General features: G+C 34.4%; 1 protein-coding gene across 2 annotated transcripts in view; it reads right to left on the reverse strand.

Annotated features, from left to right (window-relative positions):
• The window catches only part of ERBB4 (erb-b2 receptor tyrosine kinase 4), a 1139160-nt gene that overhangs the window by 38785 nt on the left and 1086204 nt on the right, over positions 1 to 14171 (reverse strand). For both annotated transcript variants that reach the window (XM_059928620.1, XM_059928621.1), the window contains exons 22-25: positions 9060 to 9135; positions 5499 to 5645; positions 3323 to 3420; positions 1785 to 1955 (exon numbers count right to left, since the gene is read on the reverse strand). In XM_059928620.1, coding sequence (XP_059784603.1) covers positions 1785 to 1955; positions 3323 to 3420; positions 5499 to 5645; positions 9060 to 9135 — 492 coding nt within the window. The remainder of the gene's footprint in view (positions 1 to 1784; positions 1956 to 3322; positions 3421 to 5498; positions 5646 to 9059; positions 9136 to 14171) is intronic.

A 14171-nucleotide genomic window follows, 5' to 3' on the forward strand; every position in this document is an offset into this window, starting at 1 on the left:
AAACAATTCAATTAAAAAATGGGCAGAAGACCTAAATAGACATTTCACCAAAGAAGACATTTAGATGGCCAAGAGGTACATGAAAAGATGCTCAACATCACTAATCATTAGAGAAATGCAAATCAAAACTACAATGAGGTATCACCTCACACTGGTCAGAATGGCCATTACCAAAAAATCTAGAAACAATAAATGCTGGAAAGGGTGTGGTGAAAAAGGAACCCTCCTGCACTGTTGGTGGGAATGTAAATTGATACAGCCACTATGGAGAACAGTATGGAGGTTCCTTAAAAAACTAAAAATAGAACTACCATATGACCCAGCAATCCCACTACTGGGCATATACCCTGAGAAAACCATAATTCAAAAAAGAGACATGCACCCCAATGTTCACTGAAGCACTATTTACATTAGCCAGGACATGGAACCAACCTAAATGTCCATCGACAGATGAATGGATAAAGCAGATGTGGCACATATATACAATGGAATATTACTCAGCCATAAAAAGAAACGAAATTGAGTTATTTGCATTGAGGTGGATGGACCTAGAGTCTGTCATACAGAGTGAAGTAAGCCAGAAAGAGAATAACAAATACCGTATGCTAACACATATATACAGAATCTAAAAAAAAAAAAAAAAATGGTACTGATGAACCTAGTGGCAGGGCAGGAATAAAGACGTAGACATAGAGAATGGACTTGAGGACATGGTGGGGGAGGGCGAGGCTAGGGCCAAGTGAGAGTAGCATCGACACATATACACTACCGAATATAAAATAGTTACCTAGTTGGAAGCAGCCGCATAGCACAGGGAGATCAGCTTAGTGCTTTGTGATGACCTAGAAAGGTGGGATAGGGAGCATGGGAGGGAGGCTCAAGATGGAGGGGATATGTGGATATATGTATGCATATGGCTGATTCCCTTTGTTGTACAACAGAAACTAACACAGTATTGTGAAGCAATTATATTCCAATAAAGATCTATTAAAAAAAAAAAAAAAGAAGAAGGGCCTGGAATACATTAGGCACTTAATAAATGCTGACTCTATCAAAAAGTAAATAAATAAATAAATAAATGTTGAATGAACGATGAATGAATTTTCAAAAATAAACAAATGAATGAATACATGGATTGACAGTTTTCAGAGAAAGAATGGTATTCATATAGAGTGGGCTTAATATTTAAAATGAAATGGAAACTCCTTTCAGAAGCTTCTTTCAAAAGTTAAATCTGCATCTTAGAAATTATTCAGAAGCCCTCCCAATATGAATGACTTAGTCCAAAGGATTGCACACTCTTCTGTTTCTACTTCAACTTGCCAGAAGATATTTAATGTCTCCTAAATGAGTAAAAAAGAGTTGTATTTGTATTGTCTCTTGACTAACACGTCATGTCATTTTATTGAGAAAAAATGTAGAGAGCCTATCTTGGGAAGAATTTTCATTTATATACAAACACGTACAGATTTATTAGTTTGAATTGATTGTAGATTTTCAAAAATTAAGGTTTTTTTTTAACTGACTTAAGATGAAGAAAAGTTTCTCCTTTTGAAATCTTGAAGATATTTCAGAGTGCATGTTGTATTGCCCATGCTTACCTTCCAAAATTAACTATATATGGCAAGCTTGCCATATCTTTTGTTGGTATAACTTGCTTTTAATTTAGGAATCACACTGATTTGAGCTACATAATTTATTTGGTAATTTTAGTACTTACAATGTATTTCCATGACTTTGTTTCTCAGAAATAATATGAGAAGTGGTATGTAATTACTTCTTACCCTATTTGAGTCGATTCTTGCTCTGGAAGTATAGATGGGAGGTGGGATGTTGAAAGCCTGAGGGACCAGATATTCCTCAGCATCCATCATATCTTCTAAATCCTCTTCATCCAAGAGATTCTGAAAGAACTTGCTGTCGTTTGGACTGGGAAGCTTCATACGATCATCACCCTAAAAAATTGCCCATCAGATATACACACAGAAATGATTCTTTCCTTCATTTTAAATATGTGAACTTTGTAGCAAATTTATGTAATATCAAAATGGTTGCAAATTCATGCACTCATTGAACAAAATAATTATTTAGCACAATTACCAGCCATATAGAAGCCTATAACATACTTAGATATGACACGGTAAGATAAAAACATTTAATACAAGAAGAATGTGATAAATGCCATTAGAGATGAATAAAGCAGAATGCTCTGGCTATTCTGAGAGAGGCATAAACCATTTCAGATCTGAGAATAATGGTGGGTTTCATTGTCAAGATGGCGTTTGAGCTGTGACTTTAAGAGTATATAATAAAGAAAGAGCAATTGACTTATCAATCTTTATTATACTTGGTTGGTTTGATAGTGTAGAGCTATTAGGATACATAGGATCCATGGTTTGCTCTATAGCATAATATTGTTAAAGTGATAACATTCAAAATCACAGCACTGGGGGCAAATAACATAAAGGGGGTGGGAGAAACACCAAAACAATAGTTACACTCTTACCTCATCTATTTCTTAAATAGAATTTTAAAATTTGTTTTGTGATATTTTTGTAAACTTTTTAAAATTAAAATTAATTAGGGAAAAGTTAGCTAGAAATCATTATCTGCTAAAATCTGACTTTTATCTTCATGTCAGACTATTGATATGAAGATAAACACTACCTTGTTTTATTGAGGAATCTTAACTCAGTGTTATCCAAGGTCCACTTGTTTATGGTTTAGGTAAAATAATCATAAAGAAATATATTACAACTTTTAAATGATCAAATACATTTTTTTCTAGTGTTACATATAAAATGTTCTTTTGGTTTATTATTTTATTTATGTACATTAATTCACCTGAATCTGAGTTATTACTTGAATATTGCATACCTCTCAAAAGAAAAAGAAACATATTTTAAAATATTTTTCTAGGATATTATATGTCAATATATTGAAACTTTTAGTTCACTGCCTTCAAACATGGACACGATTAAAACAAAAATCCATCTTCCTTTTATTCCAAGAAGAGACGATTATAACAATGAACATGACTAGCAGAGTACTACAAGGTTTGTCTGAGGATAAAGGCCTTTTTATGTACATGAATAATCATAATTATCTGGCAGTTCAACAGTAGAGGCACTTGAGTACGAAGGGAAGATGCTTAGAAGTGGTTCTGACATCAAGTAAAAGTCATTTCACATGATATTTTGCTTAGCTAATTAATTGATTTGTGAATGGTGATATCCATAGTTCCAAAGTCCAGATATTACTACTGTTTTGTAGTGGGTTTGTCATTGGGATATTCTCAAAAATCTAAGTCAAATGTACAAACCTGAATAACTAGGTATCTTTGAGGGTCTCGAGCCATCCTCGAAAATTCAGCAGCCAGTTCCTTAAATTTAGGTCTACTGTCAGCATCAATCATCCAACCTAGAAATTCACATGCAATAAAAGAGTCACTATATCCATAATTTTATGAAAATAAAGACTAAGTTTGAAAAATATCATTTAAATAAAAATGATTTGAAAAACAAAGAAAGCTAATGAAACAAACAATCCAATAGATGAGATTCTATCTCAATAAGTTTGCTGACATTCATAATTAAATGTAACATATTATAGAACAACACAAGCTTTTTATTTTGTTGATATAATTTAAAATTAATTTTTCATCATAGAAAATATAACCTAGGCTAACCATGGGAACTTACAGAATCTCAGATCTTTTTTCTGTAGGTGTGAAGAGAATTTAAAAATAAAAAAAAAATTTTTCTTTGATGGGTATAGAAAAGGTGATTGGAATATAATTTATCATTTTATATCAGGAGTGACATGGAATAAAAACTTTGGTTACAATGCTGTATACTGGCAAAAAGGTGAAAAAAGGAATTGAAAGCAACTTTCTTATGCTACTTTTTTCCTGGTGGGGAAAAAACTAACGCAAAGTGATTGGTAATGTTTGTTCAGAAATAGTGATTAGCTTATCTTAGTACTAGCCTTTCCAGCATAAAATACTATCAGCAATTTATCAAGTTATGTATTAAGAGCCTTAACTCCCAGGCTCTGTTTAACTGATGAAATGACAAGAATAAAGGCACCAAGCTTTCCTTGATTTTATTGCCAAATGACCCTTTTCTTAGATATTAAAACTCCTAAAAGTGAGGTAAAAATCGCTATTAGGCAAGATGTTTTCCTGATTTTTTATTATTCATCAGAGTATCTAAATGAAGTATATAAATCATCTCATGCTAGTTATGGGATCAAATTATGTAATACATGTATGTTTTTAAACCTCCATAGCTGACTACCAAACAATGTTTGACCCAATAAAGCTATAAAACTTGTTTCCTCCTTTCTGCGAGTTCAATTTTTATTCTTGTTATGGGAAGTCTTTGGGTGTCATTTTATGTATCATTAAAATTATTTGATATTTTTCTCTCCTAACAAAGCTCAAATGCTCTGTATTTTATATGTAATCACTAAAAAAAAAAAAAAAAATGCTGTTGATACCAAGATGTTAATGAGAAAATCAATGTTTCTGGAACTCTATTGGAACCAGAAAAGGTTAAATTCTCAGTGAGGTATCAGTTTCTTCCTAACTAAATATTGAGTAAACAGAACTACACTTTTAGAGAAAAGGGCATGCTGACCTGAAGTGAAAAGCACATTTTAAATTTCTTCCCTCACTGTCAGAATGTATCACACATGTCACGAGTATAAATCTGAGTAGACCTGTCCAAAGTCTCTTATTAAGAAGATGCTTATTCACCTTCACCAGTTTGTTTCTTTGCTAACCCTGTGTAAATCAAAAGGGGAAAACCTCACATTACACAAGAAAGATTGCTGAATGCTAATCTCATTTAAATTAAGTCAGAAACTCCAGAGACTTCCCTAATTCTATTTAAATTAAGAGTCTAGGCTTCCAAAATACATTTATAACACATATGTGTCTGCGGCATAGAAGGGAGAAAGAAAAGTAAGAGAGTTAGTTGTAAACAAATTATCAAATTGAAAGAAAGTAAACATTCATAATCTTTGTAGTTCAATGTAGATTCATGTCTTTCCACTTCCCATTCTGTCTTGCTAATTTTCTGTTGACTGAAACTGGTAAACCTATTTCCATTTAATTCATTTTTTTAAACTATTAGTTTCAAGATTTTTTCTTTATGTGTAGATCATTTATTTAGTCTGCTTTTTTCCTGTAAAGAGTATTAGCATTACTGTGATTAATTACATCTCTTTATGAGAAACAGTTTCATTGTCATGGAAATGATAAGAATCAAAGTGAAATAAATAAGAAGGGTAAGAATCATACAACGTTGACTTCATAGCATGAAAGCATGATATTGCTTCATATTAACAAGAATCACAGCAAACACAGGGGTTTACACGCTCCTTTTCACAATTATATTTAAACTTTTATATTTTTCAATATACAGAAAAATTGTGCAGGTTGATTAATTACTAAGAATGATGATGAGGATGACAACATAATTTTGCAATCTTACATTTGACCATGACCATATAAACATCAATAGTGCAGATGGGAGGCTGGGGCAAACGTTCTCCTTTCTCTAACAAATCGGGGATTTCTCTGGTTGGAATTCCATCATAGGGTTTTCCTCCAAAGGTCATCAGTTCCCATATAGTGACTCCTAAATGGGAGATCAAATTCTTACATAAGCATATTAACAATATACTTTGAAGAAACCAGCAATATGCCAGTGGCAAAAGAACACTTCTTAGAGGGTAATTAGAAATAGTCTAAAGAAAGGCTCTTCAGATTCCTATGTCCACATGAGAAGCCCAATGACAAAATCTTTGTGGGAAATTTAATTTTCTTATATCATTGTCATTGAAATTTTTAATGGGTAGCAGAGACAATTTCAGAGTGGACAGAATCTGTTCCCCATTTCTACTTATAAGTAATGCTAATGATTGTTGACCCAATTTGTTTCACCACATTAGAGCCTATAAAACAATTTATTTACTATACACATGGGTACTCAGTACCAAATAAATATGATTAGGTAAAATCTGATATTGACTAATTTTGAGATTAGCATCTTTACTATTAAAAGCCCTAAAGGCCAAACTGGGGTTCCAGAATGATTACTTATGTTATAGTAAATAATTGTGCTTTTTTTTTTTAACTAACACAAAGAGAACAAGTGGAATAAAACAGATTCATTTCTTTAGCACATATGAGAGACTGACTGAAGAGTGATCCATATGTAAGATAAAATACATGTAAAGTGAGCTTTCCAAAATTGAAGTGAATCAATAATAGTCTATTCCTTAGACAATAAGAACGGTTTCTTGAATCACTAGAACACTGATTTCCTCAGTAAAAGCAAATACTCTAAATACTAGCATGCAAATAGCCAACTTTGATAAGAATAATGATTCTGATTTGAGCAATAACATACACAATACAGATCTCTTCTTTATAATCTAATAATTATATAATTTAAAAGTTATAGTTTTCTTAAGGATAAAGGTTGTTAGTTCAGAAATAGCTATGTGGGCACAATAGTATTAGCAAGTGAATTTTGATTGATGCATATACAAGTATCTTTTAATATAAAACTAATTATGTCTATGTTTTCTTTTCCACTGCCATCTGTAATGAATTATTCATTCAAACAGAAGTAATTTTTAGCTCATAAGAGTTATCATTGACTGATAATAAAAATGCAAAGCTTAAAGTATAAAAGTATATGTAAACTTCAAATTATCCTTCATAATAGTATCATTAACGATTATCTGATTTTTTTAGTTAATATTTACATCTTATGATTCTTAGGTATAATATAAACATGTAACTAGTGACACAATTTCACTGTTTGATCTTTATAAAACCCTACTTGATTTTGCATACTAAAGAATGATTCATAGAACTGATGATTAAAACTCAGTGTCCATGAGGCAGGCTGGAACAAGTTAAGAAGTAGATTACTGTCTATTTATATTCAGTCAGTCATATTTATAGAATATGTATTTAATGAGAACATTTTATTAACTTATGTTTGCAGTTATAAAAGAATAGATGCTCTCACATCTCTATCAGAACTTCTAATATAAGCAAGATACAAAGCAACTACAAATTAATAGAAAATACAATAAACAGAAACACATATATACAAAAACTGAAGCAGAAAAATCAAATCCCCCACTTCTGCCAATAATATTCCAACTATATCTTTGCAGAGGTGATGATAAGTAGAGTCAAACAGAGATGGCTTCATATAGAAGAACAATCTCAAGAAAGCTAAATTAGAAACATCTTCAAAACTTACAATTCTATCATTTGAAGATATAAACCATATTCAATGCATATTTATTTTTATAAAAATAAAGATGCACCCAGTGGCAATGTTCCACAAAGATTCACTGTAAACAAGATTATGTATCTTTCTCTGCCTTTTATGCCTTTGCAACCAACTATGATATATCATAAAAATCTTAAAATGCCTTATGGATATGGGTTGATGAACTGGGCTATGTTTCAAAACAGAGTTTACCCTAGCATTCTATCTATCTATCATCTATCTATCTATCTATCTATCATCTATCATCATCTATCTATCTATCTATTTTTACTGAACTGCTTCTGAGATGTTGCAAGTCAACATGAACATTATAGCCTTAAAACAGGATTTTCTCTAAAAGATAAATTTTACTATTAAAAATGTGATTGCCCTGCCAACGTTTACTTTAATGTGTATATATAGTTACTTATTCTAGAGGTCAGTTAAAATTTTCAGATTGCCACGTTTAGTTCAGGGAAATATAAGTAGGAAAGAAAAAGGGAAAGAAAAGAAAAAGAAAAATATATATATGATATTATTTAAATCTATCTTATAAAATATGTAAATCTCTCTATATCATATAATATATATGCTAATCTATACCATATAATATATAAATGCTTATGTACATGCTAATGTATATCATATTCTATAAACATCTATCTCATATTTATAATGTATATGATATATAGAATAAAAATAATAATATATATGACATATTTGTTTTTTATTTAGTCCTGACAGTTGAACTAAGCTTTGTCAAGTATTCCTCTATACTTGCCTAAATCTCAAACACACAACACTCTACTGCTAAACTGAGTAGAATACATGAGGCCTTTGTGGAAATTTTAATACCTCCTATGGTTTACATGTGTGGAAGGAAAAACTATCCTATAGAAATGTCTTATTATTTTAAAGATAATTAATACTGTTCTAGATAAGAAGTATAAGTTCTTTAGTGACTTAATGACTTAATTTTCTTTCTAAAAGAAAAATAAATAAACTAAGCTTAAATTTGAGCAAAATAAGTCATATCATGCTTTCAAGTCTCACCACCACCGTATTATTTAAAGAATCACAGTGCTTTTTATTTGTAAGAAGTGCTAGTTTTATATGGTATATTTAAACTTAGAAAAGGTGTTGATTTATTCTTACTAATACTTAGGTGGACATAAGTTGTAAATAGCCAGACAGAGGCTAAAAAGCTCATCTCAAAAACTGAGTTAAATGCAATTAAATAAATGTTCTAAATTTTCAAATCTCTATTTCCAGTTCATATTATAATTCTCTAATATATCTGTTTACTCCAAAAGTAGTTTATAAATTAAAATTAAAGCTGTAATTAGAAATCATCTCTCTTACCTCTCCCCTCACATTTACTACTCTCATCCTACTGATTTCAATAACTGTTCTTTGTTCTAACAATAATCTCTATTTTTTTTTTACTATAGAACATAGATTCCCATAAGAAAAAAATTTGTTTTAAACATACATTGCATTTAGAGTTATGTTTTAAAAGAGTTGTTGAAACTGAAGGCCATGAGATTCTATGAAAATGTCCCTAATCTAAAATTGCTGGGGTTTTTTTTGTTTGTGTTGTTTTGTTTTTTGTCAAAATGATCAGACAAGTTGCTATCAAAATAAAAGGTTATGGTAGACAACTCAACCAAGACGTTAATATAGTACATTTTAGAGACCCAAGAAACCTAATATTTTTTTTGCTTTAAAAGCCTTATGTCACAAGGAAGAATGATTTACCATAGCTCCAAACGTCACTCTGATGGGTGAATTTTCTATAGTGTATACACTCCAAAGCCATCCATTTAATTGGCATCTATAGAGAAATAAGAAATGAAAGGTTTATAGTCATATAAAAAGTCATTTCTATATTTCCTCAATATGAGTCTCTGGACTCGCCTCAATTGTATTTTTTGATTGTATGCCTAGAAAATAGAAATAGAAATGTGTTATTTTCAATACAGGGAACAAATGAAATGAAATTTAAGCTTCAAATGAATTAACATGAAGATATATTTATTTTTAAAAGTTTCATAAACAATGAAAAGTAAAATAATAAAATAAGTATCACTTTCTATAGTTTTAATTAATATTCAGTAATTGAGTTACTATTTAACATTATGACTTACAATATCAATTCTAAACATCTAATACATGTACTTCTAAAAATGTGGTCATATTATGTTTTTTTCCCCCCAAATGAGATTCTCTACATTTTCAGTAAATGCTTTTTCACCCTCAGAAAAATTTCCAGCCACTGGTAAAAAGGACTCTTTCTACACTTGGCCCCTCCCTTCTCCTCTCAGATAATTTGGTCACTAAAACACCCAAAATAATGAATTCCAAAGTTAGCCTTGCTTTGTTCCCCAGCCACAAATGATCTTCCTTGTCTTGGTTAGCCAGTATTGAAAATATGTACCATTTTCAAAATAGAAATTATATAAAAGGATATGAGAAGATCAGTACAAATCCATCATCTCTGCAAGAAAAGCAACTCAACTCACATACCCTGCTGCTGATGGTTCAGCAGAATGATTTTCAGCTACGAAGGGCAGCATTATATAGCTGGGAATATAATTAGATTCTATGGAATAAAGATAAACATTTCTACTTAGCAGCTGAAACCTTAAAACTAAATAGGCCTTTGAAATCATGAGGTTGGCTGCTCACCAAGGTGACACCAAGGTAACTCTGTGACAGAATCATGGTATTCAGTGAAAGGGAACAGAAGACACATTGAAAGTAATTTCCCTATGGGCAAGGAGTTAGCACACTTTATGGACTACGGACACTGTTAAAGAAGTAAGTTTAAATCACAGGTGGCTCAATAAAGACTTAATTGTTACTAGGCATTTAAAGCTCTAATGAATCTTGCTTTAGACAAATCTTAAAGCTGTATGTTCTCAAGACAAGTGAAGTCATGTGATTTATAGACTTCTACTTCTGCGCAATCCTGTAGTGAATTTCAAAGCCGTGGTCTCAAACTGCTGCAATTTGTAGTAAACAAGCAAAATAGGCTAATAAAATCAAGGAAAAGCCATGGAATACTACAAAACTGAAGTTTTTAAAAAAATAAATTTTGTGTTCTTTTGCTTTGTGATAAGACTTGACTATATATAGTTATATAAGAGTTTAGTACAAAAATCAGTGTGAAACATTTGGAAGACTATCACTGAAAAATATTCATAATGTGTATTTGGATGGCTCTTGATGAATAAGGCACATAATAAATATATTGATACGATATATGAATTAATTTTTTTTTGTTAGCATAAGCTTATAGGTCACCACAGGTTAAGGCTGCATTTGCTTATTTCATTTGGCCTCTCCTGATCAAAATTCCTCCAGGTCAAGCTAGAAGGACCTCCAGAGGAAGAGGAGATATCCTCGATGGTTACCAAAAACAGCAAGTTAATGAAGAAAGACAAGAGCTGGAACTAAGGCATGGATTGAGACCACACGGTGGGTGAGGGAGGCAGGAACACAGTTGTCAGGCAGGGCCTGAGGATGGAGAGTCAGAAAAGTTAGAAGAGGCAGTGGCACTGCACAGATCCCTGGGATATAGCAGCTTACATTCTAGTGGAGGGAGTCAGATAATAAATAAATTCGTGGGGGACCTTCAAGATGGCAGAGGAGTAAGACATGGAGATCACCTTCCTCCCCACGAATACATCAGAAATACATCTACAATGGAACAGCTCCTAGAGAACACCTACTGAACGTGGAAAGAAGATCTCAAACTTCCTAAAAGGCAAGAAGCTCCCCATGTACCTGGGTAGGGCAAAAGAAAAAAGAAAACACAGAGACAAAGAATAGGGATGGGACCTGCACCAGTGGGAGGGAGCTGTGAAGGAGGAAATGTTTCCACACACTAGGAAGCCCCTTCACTGGTGGAGACAGGGTGTTCTGGGGGGGGGAAGCTTCAGAGCCACGGAGGAAAGCACAGCAACAGGGGTGCAGAGGGCAAAGCAGAGAGATTCCCGCATACAGGATCAGTGCCGACCAGCACTCACCAGCCTCAGAGGGCTGAGAGCTGAGGCATGGGCTTCGGAGGTCAGATCCCAGGGAGAGGACTGGGGTTGGCTGCACGAACACAGCCTGAAGGGGGCTAGTGCACCACAGCTAGCCAGGAGGGAGTCCGGGAAAAAGTCTGGAACTGCCTAAGAGGCAAGAGACCATTGTTTCGGGGTGTGCGAGGAGAGGGGAGTCAGAGCACCGCCTAAACAAGCTCCAGAGATGGGCGCGAGCTGCGGTTATCAGCTCAGACACCAGAGACGGGCATGAGATGCTCAGGCTGCTGGTGCAGCCACCAAGAAGCCTATGTGCAAGCACAGGTCACTATCCACACCACCCCTCCTGGGAGCCTGTGCAGCCCACCACTGCCAGGGTCTCGCAATCCAGGGACAAGTTCCCTGGGAGAACACACGGCATACCTCAGGCTGGTGCAATGTCATGTGGGCCTCTGCCACCTTAGGCTCACCCCGCATTCTGTACCTGTCCTGCCCCCCTGGCCTGAGTGAGCCAGAGCCCCCTTATCAACTGCTCCTTTAACGCCCTCCTGTCTGGGTGGGGAACTGATGCCCTCAGGTGACCTACATGCAGAGGTGGAGCCAAATCCAAAGCTGACCGCCAGGAGATGTGTGAACAAAGAAGAAAAAGGGAAATCTCTCCAGCAGCCTCAGGAGCATCAGATTAAATCTCCACAATCAACTTGATGTACCCTGCATCTGTGGAATGCCTGAATAGACAATGATCACACCAAAATTGAGGCAGTGGATTTTGGGAGCAACTGTAGACTTGGGGTTAGCTTTTTGCGTATAATTTGTTTCTGGTTTTATGTTTATCTTGGTTTAGTATTTAGAGCTTATTATCATTGGTAGATTTGTTTATTGATTTGGTTGCTCTCTCCCTTTTTTTTTTTACTGTATATATATATATATATATATATTTTTTTTTTTCCTATTTCTCTTTTTGTGAGTGTGTATGTGTATGCTTCTTTGTGTGATTTTGTCTATACAGCTTTGCTTTTACCATTTATTCAGGATTCTGTCTGTCCATTTTTTTTTTTTTTTTTGCATAGTTTTTAGTGCTTGTCATCATTAATAGATTTGTTTATTGGTTTGGTTGCTCTCTCCTTTCTTTCCTTTTAATATTACTTTTTAATTTTTATATTTTTTATTTTAATAACTTTATTTTATTTTTTCCTTTCTTTCTTTTTTGTCTCTCTTTTCTTCTGAGCAGTGTGGCTGACAGGGTCTTGGTGCTCCAGCCAGGTGCCAGACCTGAGCCTCTCAGGTGGGAGAGCCGAGTTCAGGACATTGGTCCACCAGAGACCTCCTGGCCCCATGTAATGTCAAATGGCGAAAGCTCTCCCAGAGATCTCCATCTCAATGCTAACACCCAGCTCAACTCAACGACGAGCAAGCTGCAGTGCTGGACACCCCATGCCAAACAACTAGCAAGACAGGAACACAGCCCCACCCATTAGCAGAGAGGCTGCCTAAAATCATACTAAGTTCACAGACACCCCAAAACACACCACCAAACACGGTCCTGCCCCACAGAAAGAAAACACCCAGCCTCATCCACCAGAACACAGGCATTAGCCCCCTCCACCAGGAAGCTCACACAACCCACTGAACCAACCTTACCAATGGGGGGCAGACACCAAAAACAACGGGAACTACTAAGATGCAGCCTGTGAAAAGGAGACCCCAAATGCAGTAAGTTAAGCAAAATGAGAAGACAGAGAAATACGCAGCAGATGAAGGAGCAAGGTAAAAACCCACCAGACCAAACAAATGAAGAGGAAATTGGCAGTCTACCTGAAAAAGAATTCAGAGTAATGATTGTAAAGATGATCGAAAATCTTGGAAATAGAATGGAGAAAATACAAGAAACGTTTAACAAGGACCTAGAAGAACTAAAGAGCAAACAAACAATGATGAACAGCACAATAAATGAAATTAAAAATTCTCTAGAAGGAATCAATAGCAGAATAATTGAGGCAGAAGAAGGGATAAGTGACCTGGAAGATAAAATAATGGAAATAACTACCACAGAACAGAATAAAGAGAAAAGAATGAAAAGAATTGAGGACAGTCTCAGAGACCTCTGGGACAATACTAAACGCACCAACATTTGAATTATTGGGGTCCCAGAAGAAGAAGAGAAAAAAAAAACGGGACTGAGAAAATTTTGAAGAGATTAAAGTTGAAAACTTCCCTAATGTAGGAAAGGAAATAGTCAATCAAGTACAGGAAGCACAGACAGTCCCATACAGGATAAATCCAAGGAGAAACACGCCAAGACACATATTAATCAAACTATCAAAAATTAAATATAAAGAAAAAATAAAAGCAGCAAGGGAAAAGCAACGAATAACATACAAGGGAATCCCCACAAGGTTAACAGCTGATCTTTCAGCAGAAACTCTGCAAGCCAGAAGGGAGTGGCAGGACATATTTAAAGTGATGAAAGGGAAAAACCTACAACAAAGATTACTCTACCCAGCACAAATCTAATTCAGGTTCAATGGAGAAATTAAAACCTTTACAGACAAGCAAAAGCTAAGAGAATACATCACCATCAAACCAGCTTTACAACAAATGCTAAAGGAACTTCTCTAGGCAGGAAACACAAGAGAAGGAAAAGACCTACAATAACAAACCCAAAACAATTAAGAAAATGGTAACAGGAACATACATATTGATAATTACCTTAAATATAAATGGATTAAATGCTCCAACCAAAAGACATAGACTGGCTGAATGGATACAAAAACAAGACACATATATATGCTGTCTACAAGAGACCAACTTCAGACCTAGGGACACATACAGACTGAAAGTG

The sequence above is a fragment of the Balaenoptera ricei genome, chromosome 7 (assembly GCF_028023285.1).
Source record: "Balaenoptera ricei isolate mBalRic1 chromosome 7, mBalRic1.hap2, whole genome shotgun sequence".
Classification (NCBI taxonomy): domain Eukaryota; kingdom Metazoa; phylum Chordata; class Mammalia; order Artiodactyla; family Balaenopteridae; genus Balaenoptera; species Balaenoptera ricei.